At 39.9% G+C, this 21,329-nt stretch overlaps 1 protein-coding gene across 3 annotated transcripts in view; it reads right to left on the bottom strand.

Moving 5' to 3' along the window:
* Window positions 1-2,140: 2,140 nt before the first annotated feature.
* Window positions 2,141-21,329, bottom strand: part of LOC123966111 (gastrula zinc finger protein XlCGF67.1-like) — a 19,641-nt gene continuing 452 nt past the window's right edge. Inside the window, exons 1-3 of one of the 3 annotated variants that reach the window (XM_046042335.1) lie at window positions 20,492-20,837; window positions 10,913-11,150; window positions 2,141-2,757 (exon numbers count right to left, since the gene is read on the bottom strand). In XM_046042335.1, the coding sequence (XP_045898291.1) occupies window positions 2,720-2,757; window positions 10,913-11,150; window positions 20,492-20,584 (369 nt within the window). In that variant the 5' untranslated portion in view covers window positions 20,585-20,837 and the 3' untranslated portion in view covers window positions 2,141-2,719. Of the gene's footprint in view, window positions 2,758-10,912; window positions 11,151-20,491; window positions 20,838-21,329 lie in introns of those variants that run through there. The other 2 variants (XR_006823885.1, XM_046042336.1) reach the window with 2 other exon arrangements.

Raw genomic sequence — 21,329 nt, 5'->3', positions numbered from 1 at the left:
GCTGATGTACAATGCCTTACTCCAACATCACTACTCTACCCAAGTGGCAAACGCCCAGGTACTCTCTACCTTATCTGTACTTAACGTATAAAAATAAATGCTTTGCTACATTTTGTTGGGATTAAGTTGGCTTAAAACTAAAAATAACTCTAAATTTATTTGATTTCACAGGGGAATCAAACGCGGTTCTCCTGCGTGAAAGACACAGCCAACACGGCCAATAGAGGTCGTTAAAAACATAAACACGGGTCGTAAAGCAGCATAATAAATCAAGTGAGGACGGGCTCCTACGCCAACATGTTCACAAAAAAATGCATTTCCTCCTAAGAAATGGAAACACACACGAGCAACATGTTGCTTCAGTCAGTTTTCATTTTAAATTTTCTTTAAGACGCAATATTTTTTTCTTCTTTTGGCGACTACACTCTTGCTGTAGGGTCAAAATTAACATGCTGTCCATGGAGAGCAGTTTTTCTTTACTTGGGAGTGGCATCTGGTAAAACAGTTATAATGAATTAAATATTACTAATATTGCATAGTTACCAAAGTGAAATTACAAGTTCTAAAAATTGTTTTGTGCATTTTTCTCATGATATTGTACAAAGACTAAAAATAATCCGTTTTTTCTGCAATATAAAAAAAAGAAAAATCTATTCCAAACTATACTACAATAAAAGTATTTTATATGTAAAAGTCATAAATTGAAAATAAAAAGGACAAAAACTAAATTACCAATCATGGAAACCACCTTTCAGCAGTCACACCACATGATATTTTCTAATTTAATCAAAATTTACAGGCAGAGAATAGGCCACCTGAACAAAACAAGCAGGTTTCCTACAAAAGGACTCGATGAAATTTATAATCAAAACAAATATTGGTAGAAATAACTTTATATTAATTATTTTTCTGAGGTCATACAACATGATATCCAAAAGTGGCAACTACATACAAGCTGTTACAATTGCTGTTTCAGTGGGTCCTTGGCAGATTGGTATATTACTCAACTTCCTGTCTTCTAATGGATTTCAACATAAAAGTCCCAAAGTGGTCATTTGTTGATGGTCGCACCACATGATATTTCATAAAATGGACATCATCGGACAAAGTTTGCTTATGTATTATTATGGAAATATAAATACAGATGCTTTGCGATTTGGAAATCATTCCAAATAGGTCAAAACATAATTTTGAATAGATTTAAAGTAAAGTTTTCAAAACAGCAGTCATGGCCGGACGGTCGCACCGCATGACATTTTGACACTTCAGTTATCAGAAAAATTACAAAAAGCTAATTTTTTTTAAAGTTAAAGGTGAGTACATACAGTATATGAGAGAGGTCCGGCGTTTATATGGTATGCTTTTATGCTTTCATCCTTTTTTTTTTGTGAAAAAAATCCAGTTGGACACAAAATATAGGCATCACATTGACCAACCTGCTAAAGTTTGTTAAAAATTCTAAAGCAGCAATAATGTATGATCTGGTCAATTAAAATAAGTGAATTGGGTTTGTATGATGTGTCTAAAATAAAAATCTTTGTGTCATCCATACCCATATCAACCATACCCAGCTCAAAACAAAGTGAAGTGGATCTAGTTTGCCATCAAAAAGGGTAGACAATGTCATCTTTCAACATTTTCTCAAACTTATTCATCACAGGGATGTTACAGCCACTGGTCTGAATTCATTCAGTCATCTTGGATTATTGAATTTTAGCACAGGTATTATGGTCGATGTTTTCCAAATCAGCATGAAGCAAACAAAACACAGCCGGCATATATATTTATTGTTTTGAAAGAAATGTTAATATGCAAATCCCCAAATGTTCTCCCTATGAGAAGAACTGAGCTGCTCCTGTTTAATGTGTGAAGGAACTCAGCTCCAAGTTATCAGCTTTAAATAGCCTGAGAACAAATGGATATCTCATTGATGCTCAACAACAGCCCAAAGACTCCCCTTCCTTCTGTGCTGCTGTCAGATAAGTGACAGTAAATCAATGTTTCCTCATAACTTTACGCAGTCTGACTGGTTTGGTGACCCAGTCAGTTCAACAGTTTAACACTTTAAAAACTGGTGAAGCAGTTAAGACCAACACATAAAAAGCTCTAACTTCTACAAAAAAATGACCAGAACATCACGTTGAACGTGTCAGCATTTACTGAACAACTGTGCAACATTACATTAACAAAGAAATAGCATTTTCTTTCTTTTACATTGCACTAGCAAGAATTCTCTCTTGTTTATGCTTCCTGTGTTTTTCTTTATGACACTTCTTTGTGACGCTTGTAATTCACACTTGTGCATAGCATTACTTTCAGCTTGTGGTCAGTAACTGGTTTTTAATTCCTCATACAGCAAATGAAATTATTCCATTTTATAACCTTTATAACTTTATTTGAACTATGATGAATTACTGTATCAATGAACTAAAGAACTAAAGTGGCTCTGTGATTAAGAAAAAGGAGTTTATACTGGATGCGTTGAGGAACAAGGAACCATGGAGCAGACGTTGATCTCAGAACTCAGAAGAAACTCCACTTCTTTAGTCTCTTTCCTCCAGTTTCTGTTTTTCTTCTGTCTGTTCATTCGTCAAAGACAAAGCTGGATTTTTCATTTAAGCTGAAACATTTCAGACTTGAGCAGACACGTCTGTACCTCAGCTGGCGCCGTCTTTAACGAATCTGTGACTCGTTGCTTTGACTTCAGTTGGCTTTGCTTTCAGTCTGAACAAACCTCAACAGATTCAAAACCACATCCTGCAACATAAAATAACAACAGTATTACATTCATTGTATACAAGATTTCATTCAGCGTGGAACTTCATTCTTGACTTTAAGGAACACATCTGTATTAAATTATTGGGGCGGCTGTGGCTCAGGAGGTAGAGCGGGTTGGCCGTTAATCGGAAGGTCAGCGGTTCAATCCCTGGCTCCCCCTGGTTGCGTGTCGAAGTGTCCTTGGGCAAGATACTGAACCCCGATTTGCCCCTGGCGGCTGTTCCGCCAGTGTATGAATGTGTGTGACTGGTGAATGCAGATGTACTGTAAAAAAGCGCTTTGAGTGGTCGAAAAGACTAGAAAGGCGCTATACAAGTACGGAGCATTTACATTTAAATTAATCTAAACTCAAACCTCACAGACTGACTCTGTGTTGGAGCTTTTGACAACATCTCATGGCCTTCTTAAGAAAACTGAACTTCCTCAGTTGTTGTCACATGACTCTTGGCCAGCACAGTCACATGATAACACTTGGTTGTATTCAGGTGGAGATGAACCTTTGTCTCTGCTCACAGATGCTCTCTGGTGTCAGATGTGAATGTCCTCCTTGATCTTTCTCCAGTTGTCGACTCGTGCTCGAGAGCAGCTAACAGGAGCTACAAGCATATTTCACACACTGACTTTTGGTTCCAGCATGGCGCCTGTGTTTGGCTTCGCCACTGCGCTGGGTTGTTCGTCCCGACTCGTTTTGCTTGTTTCCTGCGCTATATTGCTACTAAGTTTATCAACAAACGTGTCTACAGCATGGGTGTACGATCGCCAAACAATGCTGTTGATCCGATCCTCCATGGTGGAGTGGTACAGGTGAGTTTGCAGCCCCGTTCGTACGTCCAACTGCAACTGCTGCGTGTTTGCGGCAGGGAGAGGGCCTAATACAACCTACAAATAGACGGCAGAGAAAGCGAGGAGAAAGGGCAGGGAGGCAAGTTCATCTGAAAAAACTCTTGAAGCTGGGGGTCTTTGAGAGCGACGCCAGACCTTCATGTCTTCGTTCTGTCTTCCCTGACGTCCCCAGGACTCTGGTCCTGGTGCCCTGGAGAAACCCTATCACTGGTCGCGGTGTGTGTTCCGTGCATCTGCGAGCCTCTTTCTCTGCTTCAGATGTTCCTGCACTGCTCAGGATGGGTCTGATAAATGCCCTTTAATTGCAAACAAGTTTCTTTTGCTCAGTGATTTATTTACCTTCAAGAACATGGACTTCTTGTTGATCACGGAGACTTGGCAACGGGATATGGAATACTATCACTTGAATGAGCTCTGTCCTGTGGACTGCACTTTTATCAGCACGCCAAGACTCACAGGCCGTGGTGGAGGTCTTGCTGTGGTTTTTATTAAGCTGGACAGAGTAATCATTGTTGGCGATTTTAATATTCATGTGGATGATGATACTTGCAAAAATGCTTCTGAATTTCTAAATGTTACTGAATCTTTTAACTTCACTCAGCATGTCTCTGGTCCTACTCACAGCAAGGGACATCCGCTCGATCTTGTTCTTTCTCATGGTTTAAACATTAATAATGTTTGCATCGAAGATTTATTTGTTAGTGATCACAAATGCATCTTATTTGATCTTGTTATGAGGTTTCTCTGCCTGCTAAACGAGCGTCCTGCTCACGTTTGATTAACCAGCTTACTGCTTCAGCTGCGTTTGACGCAAGTTCGGTTCTAATTTCGAATGACGTGGACGCTTGTGCACAGGCATTTAATGATCACTGCACCCTGCTGTTGGACAAAGTGGCGCCTCTTAACACTACAGAAATTCCCTCTGTTAATACATCCCTGTGGATGAATGACGCCATTCGCAGCTTGAGGTGTGTCTGTCGTAGAACTGAGCGTTTATGGAAAGCGAGTCAGCTACAAGTCCACCACCTGCATCTTAAAGAGCTCTTAATAGACTTGAACGGAATGATCAAGGATGCTAGATCCTCTTACTTTACTAACCTGATATCTGCCTGTAAAAAAAACCCCTAAAGCTCTGTTTGAGACCATTAACAACATTGTTTCTCCTGCTGCATGTATTGTCCCTGTGTTTTCAAATGTTGACTGCAACCACTTTTTGTCTCACTTTGTGGACAAGGTTAGAGGTGTCAGGGCAGGCATTGTTCCATCAGCAAACCCCCATTTAGTTAAACATCACAGACTTTCAATACTGGACTCTTTCTGCCCCATTACCCTGAATGACATTAAGTTACTGGGCATGATGAAACCTTCACAAAGCCCTGTTGATATTTTACCCACATCTTTGCTTTTAAAATCCATACATCTACTTGGCCCATGTTTGGTTTCAATTTTAAACTTATCTCTTCAGTTGGGCCAGGTCCCCAGCTGTTTTAAGCATGCTGTTGTTCTGCCTGTCTTGAAAAAGAACAATCTTGATGCAGCTTCATTTAGAAACTAAAGGCCTATTTCTAAATTCTAAATCTTTTGAAAATTCTAGAAAAGGTTGTTGCGAACCAGCTACATAATGTTTTGGATTCCCATAATATCTTTGATAAATTTCAGTCTAAGTGTACAAGCAATAGGGATAACCGCATCCTGGAGAGGATTGTGAAACAAAATCCATTCAAAAATGTGGGGGAGATTCACAAAGAGTGGACTGCAGCTGGAGTCAGTGCTTCAAGAACCACCAAGCACAGACGTATGCAAGACATGGGTTTCAGCTGTCGCATTCCTTGTGTCAAGCTACTCTTGAACAAGACACAGCGTCAGAAGCGTCTCGCCCGGGCTAAAGACAAAAAGGACTGGACTGCTGCTGAGTGGTCCAAAGTTATGTTCTCTGATGAAAGTAAATTTTGCTTTTGGAGGAAGAGAGGAGAGGGACAGAATCCACGTTGCTTGAAGTCCAGCGTAACGTTTCCACAGTCAGTGATGGTTTGGGGTGCCATGTCATCTGGTGGTGTTGGTCCACTGTGTTTTCTGAGGTCCAAGGTCAACGCAGACGTCTACCAGGAAGTTTTAGAGCACTGCTTCCTGCTGCTGACCAACTTTATGGAGATGCAGATTTCATTTTCCAACAGGACTTGGCCCCTGCACACAGTGCTAAAGCTACCAGTACCTGGTTTAAGGACCATGGTATCCCTGTTCTTAATTGGCCAGCAAACTCACCTGACCTTAACCCTATAGAAAATCTATAGGGTATTGTGAAGAGGAAGATGCGATACTTCAGACCCAACAATGCAGAAGAGCTGAAGGCCACTATCAGAGCAACCTGGGCTCTGATAACACCTGAGCAGTGCCACAGACTGATGGACTCCATGCCATGCCGCATTGCTGCAGTAATTCAGGCAAAAGGAGCCCCAATTAAGTATTGAGTGCTGTACATGCTCATACTTTTCATGTTGATACTTTTCAGTTGGCCAACATTTCTAAAAATCCTTTTTTTGTATTGGTCTAAAGTAATATTCTAATTTTCAGAGATACTGAATTTGGGATTTTTATTAGTTGTCAGTTTTAATCATCACAATTAAATGAAATAAACATTTGAAATATATCAGTCTGTATGTAATGAATGAATATAATATCCAAATTTCACTTTTTGAATGGAATTACTGAAATAAATCAACTTTTTGATGATGTTCTAATTATATTACCAGCACCTGTATATCCTTGTCCCCTTTGTGCCTGTGCCAGTTCGCCTTGATTCCTTGTGCCAGCATTCCAGCAATTTCCCAGTGTGTCATAGTGCCCTATGATTTGGAACTACGGCCTGCAAGTTTTTTGAACCTTGTTCAATAAACGATCTTTTGGGAACCACCTTGAGTCGTGCTTTGTGAGTCCATTACCCCGGTGTGAGCTTTGACAGCTTCCTTATAGAAGTATTTAGGTTTTTGGTTGATTTGATTTTGATAGCCTTTATTGTCCCCAAGGGGCAATTTGTTTTGCAACAGTAAAACATAAAAGCAACAGGGAAATATAAAAAAGTTAAATAGAAAATAAAAACCGGCAGGTCTCTCGCCTTTGCTTATTTTACTCCTTTTATTCCCCATCTACCACTCTATCCCCCCCTTTTTTAGAATTTCTATTTGATTTTGCCCTCCTAGGGACAGTGTACCAACTCCCTGGTGGCAGAAGTTTAAACTCTGCGAGAGAGGGTGTCAATGGTCCACCAAGATGTCCTTTGCCTTACTAATGGCTCTCTCTTTAATAACATGTTTTGTTTTGGCAACGTTTAACAATGTTAAACAACAAGGTTGGACGACAAGCATTCTTTCAAAGTTCATGCTGAAAACCTTGTGAAAGAGCTGAAACTAAGGTTGGGTTTTTACTTTAGAAAGGAGCCTTGTGTTACGGCTGTATGTGTCTCTCTGGGCTTTCTCCATGTTCCTTTTCTGCCCTAGTTCTGCCTCGGAAGTATTTCAGCTGATCGCTGAACGAGGCCCACCTGGCCTTAGAAGGCGGCCTTTAAAAGCTCCTGTGCAAGTGTCAGAAATGAGGCTTTTTGATTTGGGACTGCTGGTCTTGCTGCCTCTTAGCAGGGGATAGAGCGGGTTGCCCGTTAATCAAAAGGTCGGCAGTTCAATCCCTGGCTCCTCTAGGATGCATGTCGAAGTGTCCTTAGGCAAGATTCTGAACCCCGAATCGCCCCTGGCAGCTGTTCCAGTGTATGAATGTTAGTTTCTGTTTGGCTCTTAGGCTCAGTGAATGAATGTGAGTGAATGCAGATGTAGTGTAAAAGACTAGAAAGGCGCTATTCAAGTATGGAGCATTTACCGAGTCCTTCAGACACTGATCTCAGAACTCAGCAGAAACTCCACTTTATTTAGTCTCTTTCCTCCAGTTTCAGTGTGAACTAACCTCAACAGATTAAAAAACACATTCACAAAAAGAAAATAACATATCAAAATATATAAAACTTGTACTCTACAGTTATTATAATATTCACCAGATTTTAAATGTGTTAGGTAACGAAAGTCAAGCAACAAGAAATGACCTGTTAAAAAGTGTTTTCACAACTGCCTTGTTTAGCTTGGTTGAATCGCACTAAAGTTCGTTTTCCCTCTTGGTGCGGTTCTTTTGCGCTGGTATGAATGCATCAATCACACTTTGCTTTCACATCAGAAGCGAACCGCACCAAACCAACCAACCACAGAATTTAATGATAGCAGATATGTGATTAAGCATTTCAAAATCTAAACGACCAACAAAATCCATCTCATGACTCCTACTGATGAAGCAGGATGACAATCTCCAAAGCTGTCCAATCAACAAATTACCGGTCAGTCTGTAAAACGTCGTGGTTACTCTTCTTGTTTTCTTTGTAAAACTGAAGAATGAACAGTAACCGGACCAGAACTAAAATGCAACAGTGTATTCTTTTTTTCCCCACTTGGTCCGGACCAAATGAACCAAACTACAAGTGTTTTCACACTAACTGGAAAATCATGGGACCCAGATTTTACTCCAAACTGTTGATGTTTTCAAGTCATGGAAAGGCAAGGGCCCCACAAGATTTTACCAAACGTATAATGAAGAAGGAGTGGACTCTTCTGAAGATACAGCTAATAGATTTAGTCTCTCTAATGATCACTTCTATTGATATTTGCAAGCGAGAAGCTATTTGAAAGAAAAAGTACACATAAGAACTCTTGGAAACCTCCACCACTTCCAAGATACATGGTAAAGACTCACCAAAGTCACAACCCCAAAAACACAACTGGACACATCTAACAAATACTTCAAGAAATAAAAACAGGAACTGTATCAATGATATGTATTGACACAATAAAGTATAAACAAAAGAAAATAAAAACAGTGGATACAAAATAACAAAATGTTTCACACAATAACAAGAAAATATATATGAAGCTCACAGAAACAATATTTCATCCAGCGTGGAGCTTCATTCTTGACTTTGGGGAACACATCTGTAATAAATGAGTCTAAACTCAAGCCTCACATACTACATCTTTGTTGGGGCTTTTGACCACATCCCATGGCCTTCTTCAGCAAACTGAACTTTCTCAGTTGTCATCACATGACATAGTCCAGCACAGTCACTAAAGAGTCATACAGAGGTGATGTGATGACATTCAAACATGATCACTTGGCTGAAGAAGGCTGTTGGGATATGTTTCAAAGCCGAGATGAAACTACTGATCGATCAACAAAATACTGACAAATAACTTTACTTATCCAAAAGTCATTGTCAAGGCAAAAGCAGCAGCCATGCTGTGGATCCAGCGGCTCAGTTCCTTGGACTTTTGGCAAAAGCGATGGGAATGACATTTTATTTACAAAGTGATTAATCAAGAAAACACATGGCAGGTTAATGCTAAAAATAGTCCTTTGTTGCAGAGCTAGTTGAACAGTGCTAACAACTGAACTTCAAGTTTAGAATATTTTCTTACAGAACAAGATGTACATTTAAGGTGGAACAAAAACGAGATTACATGAGAAAATAGACAAACAACAAATATACAAATTCACTTAAAGGTACAGTGTGTAATATTTCTGAGGATCTATCAACAGAAATGCAATATAAGATCCATAACTGTTTTCAGAGGTGTGTAAAGACCGTACATAATAAACCATTATGTTTTTATTACCTTAGAATGAGCCATTTATATGTACATAACCACGGGTCCCCCCTTCCATGGACGTCACCACGTTGCATCGTCCAGAATTTGTCAAAGTAAAAGCTCAGTTCAACTCGAACTACAGGATTACAATAAAGAAGCTTCTCAAGCTTTTATTTTGTAGGCAACACCACTAAAGAGGAAGTGATTATGTAAGTGTTGCTGTCATGAGATACATTTCAGCACCGCTATCAAAGTCTGTATTTATTTATATTTTTTGCTGCTACAAGGGTCCATAATCACAGAGAGAATGAATGCGTTTCCCTTATCAATGTTTGTATAAACTTTAAAGTTTCTTGGCTTACATTTTCCATGTTATCTCTCTGAATAATTATGTAATTCTTAATAAATATACCTAAAGAAACCTAATTCCTTGACTAGCTACTCTGCTGTCTCAGAAGCAACACCTTTTGTGCTGTGTCTGCCAGTGTAGTTGTCCTACGCTCTTTGAAAGGGTAGGGGGCAGTTGTAGACTGGACAGATGGTTGCAATTCATACTAGATGCCACTTACACACTGAATCTTTAAAGAGGATAGAAAGAAAAAATCCAAGCATTTCAGAAATCATTCAAATATCAAACAATCATTCAAACTCATTGTGTGCGATGACAGGATGGATTTTGTGGATAGGCAGGGCAGCACAGTATGTAATGTTACTATCATCTATCCCTCAGTTTGTAGGGAAGCACAACTCTTAACAACAGCTATCAGGGCATGAGGAGGAGGCAGGAGGAAACACTTAGCTTGGCTCTGAAAAGTGTTCAAACGAAGCAGCATGAATGTGTTGGTGACGTTTAAGGTTACTAGATGTAGTGAAAGCTTTCTCACATTGGTCACAGCTGTACAGTTTCACTCCAGCGTGAATGCGTTGGTGGACTTTAAGGGCACTAGAACAAACAAACATTTTCCCACATTGGTCACACCAGTACAGCTTCTCTCCAGTGTGAATGCGTTGGTGGACTTGAAGGGCACAACTACGAGCAAACCTTTTCCCACACTGTTCACACCAGTATGGTTTCTCTCCAGTGTGAACACGTCTGTGAGTTTCTAGATTTCCTGATGCGACGAAAGCTTTCCCACATAGGTCACAGCTGTACGGTTTCTCTCCAGTGTGAACACGTTGGTGCACCGTTAGGTGACTTGATGTAGTGAAAGCTTTCCCACATTGGTCACAGCTGTATGGTTTATCTCCAGTGTGAACACGTTTGTGCTTTTTTAGTTCACCTGATGTAGTGAAAGCTTTCCCACACTGGTCACAACTATATGGTTTCTCTCCAGTGTGAAAGAGCCTGTGCCGTTTTAGTTCACCTGTTGTATTGAAAGCTTTCCCACACTGAGCACAGCTGTACGGTTTCTCGCCAGTGTGAATACGTTGGTGGATTCGTAATTTAGATGACGTAGTGAAAGCTTTGTCACAATGGTTACAGCTGAAAGGTTTCTCTCCAGTGTGAACTCGTTGATGGGTTATAATGGTACTTATTGTAGTAAAGGATTTCCCACATTGGTCACAACTGTACAGTTTCTCACCAGTGTGAATACGTTTGTGGACGTTTAGGTCACCTGATTTAATGAAAGCTTTTCCACAATGGTTACAGCTGTACGGTTTCTCCCCAGTGTGAATCCGTATGTGGACGTTTAAGTGACTTGACGTAGTGAAAGTTTTCCCACACTGGTCACAGCTGTGCAGTTTCTCTCCAGTGTGAAGTCTCTGATGAATCTTTAAATATCTCAATGTTGTGAAGGATTTGTCACAGTGCTGACAGCTGTGACGTTTGAGTCCATCTCTTCCTCTCCGTTTCTATAAGTCCAGACAGACATACAGAGACAAAGACAGTAAGTGAGATGTCATGGTGGAGCGGGCTATCTAGAACCATAAATGACATTTCCAGCATGTCTGTGGAACAAAATCCACAATGTTAAAGTTTGAGTAATGCGTTACCACATGTGACAACCAACTGCAGAGGTGTGTCCACCGAGGGGCTCTTTAGGAATCTGAGTGATTACCAAAGATCACCCTCAACTTTTCTCAATTATCAATAAACAACCAAGCAATATTTCTCTTTTCTGCAATATTTAATGCAATATGAAAAAAATATTGTATGAAAATAATTACACATCCTAGAATTATTGGGCTAATTTGTAGGGGGAAAACAACTTATAAGTAAAAGAGCAGCTATACAACAGCCCACAAGGTGGTTTAGAAAAAACGCTTTTCTTTTTGCAACCAAATTCACTGTTTCAGTGGTTTTCTCCTGTACGCTGTTGTCGACAATTAACGGGGGCGGGGCTTGCTTTCTTTGTTGTGATGAACTGATCAAGAACAATATTGTGATTGGTGGTTCACTGTGCATTCAAAGGCTGCTTATCACTCACTTGCAACCAACTTTGTGCATTACATTACATTTTTTCATTTAGCTAACGTTTTTATCCAAAGCGACTTACAATTGCTATGCATGTCTCACACCTCTGGAGCAACAATGGCTTAAGTGTCTTGCTCAGGGACACAATGGTGGATGGGTCTTAGTGGGCATCGAACCCGGGCATGTGTCTATCCATTGCCCCATCACCACCCCAAAACATAGAGCACGTCCTTTGAGCTTTGAAACAGCGACCTTAAGATCTCTGATATTACAAACCTACAGTCCTCTGATCTACCAACCGAGCTATCAAAGGGTATCCAAGAACCATTAAATCTGAGTACAACATGTTTCATCAGACAGACTTTCCATGACTTGTTAGTAAGGAAACCAGTAAGTATCTGGTGTGATCACCATTTGCCTCACGCAGTGCAACACATCTTCACATAGAGTTGATCAGGTTGTCGATTGCGGCCCGTGGAATGTTGATCCACTCCTCTTCAATGGCTGTGTGAAGATGACGGATACTGACAGGAACTGGAACACGCCGTCATATATGCCGATCCAGAGCATCCCAAATATGCTAAATGGGAGACATGCCCAGTCTCTCATTAACGTCCCAGTTCTTGCTGGCCCTGCAAGAACTGGGATGTTGTTGTCAGCTTCCAGGAATTGTGTACAGATCCTTGCGACATGGGGCCGTGCATTATCATGCTGCAACATGTGGTGATGCTCATTAACAGATTGTGACAGATTTGTGAACAATATTTGATAGAAATAGCCCCTTTTTGTACATCGTAGGACTGCACGATTTGGACAAAATGTCATATTGCGATTATTGTGGACAATATTGCAACTTGCGATTCAATCATAATGGAACAAATGGTACTATGAGTCTACTTGCTTAATTATCAAGGAAAATGCACAAAATACTGACTTTGAAATGTGTATTTTTCAACCTTTTTTTCCCAACAAAGAGAAAGAATAAATAATTATAACATTAAATTTAGTAAAACAGAACAAGCGCATTTGGCACACTAGCATCTTAGCTCTGACTAAATCGACATCTAAATCAAAATCTACGTGTATTAATAGTATACTGCTAGTATACCAATAATATATTAAATACAACATTGATTATCATTTCATATTATAGTATACTTTTTTCCACTAATTGAATATACATCCATCCATCTTCTTCCGCTTATCCGGGGTCGGGATGCGGGGGCAGCAGGAATTGAATATTATATTCAGTTAAAACGGTTTCATTTCTGAAATGGTGGGGGGGCAAAAAAGAAGTTATTTGTTGCTTTTATAACTTTGTCCAGTGTATTTATTTATATACACCGCGAAACTGTACGCAGAATAAGCAGTTCCCGTTGGATGGATGAAGATTTTATTTATTATATATATATATATATATTTTTTTTTTTACTTATTTGTACACACACACACACACACACACACACACACACACACACTTTCATATGGTCCAATGGATAGAATGGGAGAGAGACTGAACCATTTGTTTTCAACATGTAGTTTTGGGGATGAGAGCTTAAGAAAGTCTGTTATCATTGGTGATAAATAAAGTCCATTTTGTTAAATTTAAATCTTGCCAAATTCTGGAAATCGCTGTTGATTTAAGAAATATAGTATTGCTAATTCGCATATTGTGCCACTAGATCCTGGAATGGAATAAAGTTACTGCCCTGCATTACATGCTCCAGATGTATTATCCCTTTATCATACCACAATGGGGAATTTAGAGTTTTCTTATTTTACAGGATGCCAGGATTGTTCCAGGCTGGAGTAAATCTGCATGGGATGGATATTTGAGGAATTCACACCAGGCTGCCAGGGAAGTGCTTACGTTAATGCTTTGAAAGCAGGTACGATGTTTGACACTGGAGCTGATGAATGGCATGAATGAATTTTCATTTCCTTATGGAATGTTTGTTCTATGTCCATCCATGAGTGGTCCAGGGGCCTTTGATTGATCCATTTTGAGATATATTGTAGTCTGTTGGACAGGAAATAAAGAGCAAAATTTTGGTAGTTCTGATCTATTGCTTTTTGCAGTTTTTAAAATCATTCTTGGGGAATTTATAATATGATTGTCACACAAAGACGTTTTTGAGTTTAGGAGGAAATTAAAACATCATCTGCATAAAGGCTTATCTTGTGGTGTACATTTTCGGTTTGAATTCATTCCGTATTTTATAAGCAGCAATATAGCAGCTGCTAATTACTCTATATAAATGGCGAATAGCAAGGGAGAGAGTAGGCAACCCTGCCTGGTCCCCCTCTGTAGAAGAAAGCTTGGAGAAGTATGATCATTTGTCCTGACAGAAGCTGTGACAACCTTGTGATTGTCTGTTTTGTGTTTGTTTGTGTGGCTCACCAACTCAGCCTGGCTTAGATGCATTTAAGATGGCAGCCAACTCTGCCCATATTCTGTCGTTTCCCAAAGCACCATGCACTATCCCTGGGACACTCCGGCTCTTTATTTTTAACTCATCATGTAGCTTGTCCTTTTGTACTCACTACATTTTACACTCACCAATACACTCATGAAACTCCTGATGATAATGATTTCCATGTTTACCTTAAAAGTTTATGTTGATGTTTAGTTGGTACAATAAAACCATTAAGTCTACGTTTGTGAGAGCTTCCACTCTTTTTTACAAGCAGGAGCCAACGGTAAAACTTAATATAATAACTACACACTATGAAGCATTAGTTACGTATTAGTTAATAAGGAATTTGTCATTAATATAGCATTGTTCCAACATTAATGCTCATTAGTAAGTCATTTATAAACAGTTATAAATGTTTTATTCTTTATTATCTATACACTATGAAGCAGTTTAACTATTAGTACATTTTTAATTAATAATTTATAAAGCATTGTTATTACACCAAAACACATTAAGTCATTTATAAAAAGTTTGTGTTGTATTCTTTATTCATAAGCTCACATATAATGTGCTTAGTAATCGTAGTTTCATTCTTTATACATGATTGTTCACTACAAATTAAGTGTTATTTTATATATTATTTATATATGAGTTGTTACTAAGTCATAAGATCATTTGGAAAGGAAGAAATTTACATAATTGCCTGTTTTTTGATACTTTCCCGAGGAAGAATATAAACAATCTTACCATACTTGTCAATCCACTTGTGGCTTCAGCCCAAAGGATGCTACTAAGACAACCCGGAAGACCCCCCAGCTAACATTACCGACAGCGTGGACAAGCCTCATTACAGGCCCGGTACCATATCTCTGAGACAGATCATCTATCACTATCAGCTCATCAATGATGTGCTTAATGATTTTATTTCATAATTTATAAAGTATTATTTAAATGACAGCCCATTATACACTACCACTACTTCTTTTAACTTATGCAATCAACATAGATGACTGTCTACATTGCCTGAATTCTACCAGAAGTACATAGAACATAGTGATAAAACGTGCTCTGTAGCGTGGTGGGTTCATTTTCAAGCTACTGTAGAAACACGACAACGCAACGTGTTGACATCCATGGAAGGGGGACCCCCAGTTATGTAGCTATAAATGACTCATTCTAAAGTTAATAAAAACATAACGGTTTATTACATAAGGTCTTTATACACCACTGAAAACATAGTTATGGATCTTATATTGCATTTTTGTCAATAAATATTACACACTTGACCTTTAAATGGCTGTCAGCAGAAGAGAGAGCAGGTCATGTTTGAGTCTGTTAGTATGTTTTGTTTTAAAAGTAAATAGTTTTTAACCTTTTTATTTTTTTTAATTTTTACTGTGATAACATTTTAGTTTAGTTTTTTATATTCAGGATGTATTTAATAAAACATGTTAAAGATGTTAACAGTATAACTTATAAGTCTTTGGTTTTGTTTTAACACTGATAAATAACTTTTAGGGAGGGAGGGGCAGTAAAAACTGTCTTGAGGCCACTAATTTACGAATCGCGCGTGGAAAAGTCTGAGGTATGTCAACATACTGCTGATGTGTTTGCCGTGAGAGACCAGAGGTGTAGGTGTGTGTCGCTATGGATCAAGGTGTCTGCCAAATTAGTAAGTGGAGTAAACGGGTGGAAATTTATTTTTTGGCTCACCAGCTTACTGGTAGATGAAAAAAAAACAAAAAAAAAAAACACATCAGCCAAGAAATTTTTTTTACCTGCCAAAATAATAATATGCCCTTTAATGTCACGTCAGCATTTGTTTCAGTACCATTGTGTCCCTGAGCAAGACACTTAACCCCTAGTTGCTTTAGAGGCATGCGACCTCTGACATATAACGCAATTGTAAGTCGCTTTGGATAAAAGCGTCAGCTAAATGAATAAATGTAATGTACTTATAATTGAGATAAGGTATTCTGCCGATACAAACTTTATAAGTTTGTATCGGCTGAGGTAAACTTTATAAACTTACGATGCTTATTAAATCATTCAACTTAAACCTAATTGTTAATTTAATTTTTTTTATATTCTGCTTCAGCCTCATTTTTCATGACTTCCTGTTATTTCTCACAATATAAAAGCCATTTGCGTTTGAAATGTGCCGGTATTTACCAGATCAGGTTTTCTGGGCATTAAGTGACGCTCACCTGTTCCCATTCTCTCCTGCCTGCTAATCTCTGCACGGAGATTGGGAGCCTTTCATGCAGCAGTGTGCATCAAGCTCATCAAAGTCACTTTTCGTGAACTGACCAATTGCAGCCTGAAGGAGGCAGGACATTAAGGTTGAGGCACTACAGCAAACATTATAAATGCTGCACTCATTGTTCTGTATGCACCGTTTTTGTTATTGACGAGTTAGTAATTTACATAAATAAATGAGACTAACCACCAAGTAGAGCATTTTTCTTGCAAAATAATTGAATGACTGAAAAAAAAAAAACTAAAAATTAAACTGCAGTTTTATCTAACTGGAATTAATATTAGGTTACTAATTGAAGCCTTTACTATTAACGAATACACAAACATTAGCACTAATCAAACCTTAACCATAGTGGTGAAGGCTAATATCAGAAAATGGTTTTATTTGTGAAACAGCTGAATCTCAACTAATAAAACTATCTGTAAGGAAATTATCCAAATAAAGTCCATCCATCCTCAACCACTTATCCTGCGTACAGGGTCGTGGGGGCTGGAGCCAATCCCAACTGACATCAGGCGAAAGGCGGGATACACCCTGGACAGGTCGCCAATTCATCGCACGGCCACACATAGACAAACAACCAGTCACACTCACACTCGCGCCTAAGGACAATTTAGGGTCAGCAATTGACCTAGTATGCATGTCTTTGGACGGTGGGAGGAAGCCGGAGCACCCAGAGAGACCCCAAGCAGACAGGCTTCGTTTTAGCTATGGAGTGATAGATCTTGTCTCTAAATTATCTTTTTTTGGGAGTTACACATGCATAGTTCCTAGTTAACCCCCTGAGGTCGGATGACAAGGGACCGCGTCAACTCAGTGTTTACTAAATGTTTCTATTAATATCTCTGCGATCATGCAGCACACAGAAAAGGTTCCGATTGCCTTAATCGAGAGATTAAAAGTCCTTATTCTCTCGAAATCGTAGGTGACTCACAGCGGGCTAGGGGGAAGACAAGATGGGCGTTCACTGTGCGTAATTGGTGGGTTAGCCTGTCTGTCGGCATTTTGTATGAAGCTAACAAATAGACGATCTCAAAATCCCTACAGACCCACCTATCACCTCACAGTGGGGAAAATCTCAAGCTCACATAGACAGAGAAGGGGGGAAAGTCTGCGAGAAAAACATGGAAAGCACATGTATTTAGAAGGAGGAAAAATAAGAAGAAGATGAGGCGAGAAAATGGTGAAGACGCCTACACTGAAAGACGTTCTTGCGGCAGTTTTGGAGAGCAGCAACGAAGATGAGAGACACGAGTTTATGAGCCTTAATGTTTTTATTCTTACGATAAGAAGCATTAATATTACCTACACAATAGAGAGCCATTTGACGACGGGTAAGCGTATTTATTTAAAAAATCTTGTTTGCAATGGTGCACTTAGTGCTTGGCTAACTGGGACCATCTTGGCTAAAATAAGCTGCGTCTGTGCTGCTTTGTGTTTCAGTAAGTTGTCATGAACAAATTGACTGCCCCTTTAGTTTACTTTGTGTAAGTTATTTTCTTGTGTAAAACTGGGACACACTTACAAATCGTAAAGTTGTAGGCATGTAGGCTGTTCTAAGTGATCTCCTTTTGATAACTAATATGATACATCTTCACCTCCACTCACAATTTGAACAACATTATCTCTTTTAGTGATGAGTAAATGTGTTTATGTTCAGTATATTTAGACTGAATGAGTGTAAATAGAAGAGACAGTTTTCCCACATGTCATTCAGATGTTATTTGCTTTGATTTGGATTCCCAGCTGCCAGGGCCCAGTGAAACACAAGCACCATCACCTGTGCCTGCCACCAGGTCACCACCAGCACCCCAACAGCAACCTGCACCCCCACAGCAACCTGCACCCCCATCTACTCAGCAGCCAGCTCTACTGTCTTGGAGCTGAAGATGGACACAGACCCAGCCATCACTCTCCATCTCCAGGTTTCAACCAGCTCAGACACAGGGCTACAGCTCATAAAATGCACATTATGTAAATATTGTAAATAGTGGGGCTTTTCTGTGTTTTTAATACATAGTTAGTTTTTATATATAAATATTGTTTAAAAGTTAAAACATGACAATTTGTACATTATATAAATATTGTCAGTAGTGCGTTTTATTTCTGTGTGGCTTTTATACACATAGTCAACATTTTGCTTGAAAGAAAGACCTGTTGTAATGCTTATTTTTTATTTGCACACATCCCCATAAAGCTGGATGTGTAGTAGGGAGTGATTATACAGTCCTGTTTTATCTCAGTCCCTCTAACATGAGGTGAAAGTAGAGTCAGACAACACGTGTACTCAAACAACGATTGTTCAAAATGTTACTTCAGACAGTTATTATGCATTAGCTACAATTTTATTCATGTATGTCCCTGCTTTTGTGACCCCAAGCCTTTGGTAAACTCATTTCAAGCACCCAAAGAATTCATCCACATGAGTAATGGTAGGTTTCCACAAGACATTTGAAGAATTTCAAAATCTCTCTCTCTTTACACAATGCTCTATAACAAGTGGAGGGCTCAAGAGATCAAGAGAGCTGAGTTTTTTCTGTTTTTGACACACGGTATCATGTTATGCAATTGCCTCTAAAAGGATGGATTAAGAACATATGTAAAATCGAAGAAAAGGTGAAAAAATGCCCTTAGACTTAAGAGGGTTAAAGACTACTAGCCAATCAAAAGCAGAGAAAGGCGTGTCAGCGAGAAGCCGTTAAACAGCTTTGATTCAGCTGTAGGCTACATGTTGCCGACCAGCTTGGCAACATGGACTGGAGCAAGAGTTTCAGAGTGGTGAGTTATTAATCTGTAACAAAAGTATTGTTCATCCATAAAGTTTTAACTGAGCTCTGTCTCTACATCACAGGAACAACTTTCTGTCCACTGACTGCCTGGAGGGTAGCTAGTGTTTGGAAGAGGGAGGAGAGCTGTGTGCTGCAGCTCACTGTTTTTCCATCGGTGCTTTTGAAGGCGTGTCGGACTAGCCGCTTGGCGAGCATTATATGAGCTGCATTTAGCTTTCATCCTGGGCTGGCCTGGCAAAACAGATTGAGGCAGCAGTGGAGAAAAAAAGCGAGACGCAGCGTAAACCCCAAGGTGAACGGGTCTGTAGGGTACAGACCCGTTCACATGGAACACACAAGACTATATTGTCATAGTAGACAACTACAACAGGAGTCTACTCGTCCTGCACGGCAAGTTGTATCTGCAGCCTGACGGAAGCAGCACGGACTCGTTGGATCGGGGTGGCTCGTTTCAGAAGAGGAAATTTTTTCAAGATTGTTCCTTGAAACGTTGAAACTTTGACAAAAGCCTGCAGGCTGTTTCTGTTTTTGAAGCCGAGTGAACCGAGTAAGTGGCAGAGCGCCTGATAATGGAGAGCTGATATTAAAACATTACACATTTTCATTTAAAAATAACTAGCTCTGTGAATCACTCTCTGTGAAACTCTAACCCTAGGACGGTAGAAAGAAAACGTGTGCTGAAATCTCTCAAGCAGAACCACAAACTGTACTATCAAGCACCTTTGTGGTCTTATTCCTGAATAGGTTCCTAACCCTTACTACCATGGTTACCAAGTAGTTAGGATAGGATCTGCAGGTTAGGAAGTTTCTGTAATATGGCCCCTGGTCCGGTTCCTGAACTGAACCAAGATGATCTGTTGTTTCAGTTTTCCAGCTGGTCCAGGTCCAAACAGAATAAAAAGGTCTCACAAATCTGAAACTGTGTTTATCTAAAATGTTTTCACAACAGTAAGAGGAGCAAAACACGGAGGACCGGTCGCTCAGCAACGTAACGTTAAGTTTCCCTTCACGAACCGGAAGTAAACTTCAGCTTTGTCCAGTCTTAGCTAGCTAGCTAGCATGCTAACACCCAGGCAGCAGGCTACATGCTACAAGAGACCTCCTCCTCCTCCTCCTCCTCCTCCTCCTCTCCGGTTCCGACCGGCACATTAAGTGTGGGTTCTGTAGAGATACGGGGTTCTGATGGCTCCACTGTTGAATCCTGCTACATTACATCTTGTTTACAGTCAATATGAAGCTACGTGTCGGAACCAGGCCGAGCTAACGCCACGTTAGCTTCTTGTTAGCTGCTAGCTGTGTTCATGAACACTGACCTGAACATCGGTGCTATCAGAGCTCGAGCCTGCTGTTTGTCCTCCGGGGACGTTGTTGCTCCGGGGCTCCGGGTCCTGGTTGTCCTCCTCCATCCCGCTCTTGGTCCTGGTCTCTGAGATCCAGCAGGTCTCCTCTGGGACTGACGGAGCTCTTCAGATTCAGGAGCGCACGCGAATTCAGTCTCACGCGATCTTAGAAGCGCTCTAAGCCTAGCGTTGCCTCCCGTCCCTTATTTGAGGAGTAAATAGCGCGTCCCGTTTCCGAGTTCTCTTTTTATGCAGAATCCCATGCAAATCATCCCACCCGCATTCTTCTTCTTCTTCTTTGGGTCTTTACGGCAGCTGGCATCCATTGAGTTGCATTCTTCTTCTTCTTCTTCTTCTTCTTCTTCTTCTACTGGCTTTCCGGCAGACTAGATGCCTTACGGCATATTGCTGCCACCCACAGTTCAGTCTCGGTATCGCTTTATAGCACCTTCATTCTCAGAGGGCTAATCCTGTTGCAGATATAAAATCCATGACTGCTTCCACTATCCTTGATTGGTTCTCATGAGGATTCAAAATATCTCTCAATGTCACTGCTTGTAATCCATCTCCTGATACCTCAGAATAAAGTTGTTCTCTTTGCCTTTTATACCGTTGACATTCCATAAACACATGATTAACAGTCTGTTGTTGATTGCAGGTTCTACAGAGCCCATCCTCATGTTTGCCTATCTTCGCTAGATCCCATGCAAATCCACAGTGTCCCAGCCTTAGTCTTGTCATAATTACAGCTTGTCTTCTGGATTTACCCAAGTAACTCTGCTCTGTCTTTACTTTGTTTTGTATTGCATAA

Source organism: Micropterus dolomieu, unplaced genomic scaffold, assembly GCF_021292245.1.
Source record: "Micropterus dolomieu isolate WLL.071019.BEF.003 ecotype Adirondacks unplaced genomic scaffold, ASM2129224v1 contig_12709, whole genome shotgun sequence".
NCBI classification, from domain to species: Eukaryota; Metazoa; Chordata; class Actinopteri; order Centrarchiformes; family Centrarchidae; genus Micropterus; species Micropterus dolomieu.
The sequence above is the reverse complement of the archived record's forward strand: the minus strand, read 5'-3'. Positions and strand labels throughout refer to the sequence as shown.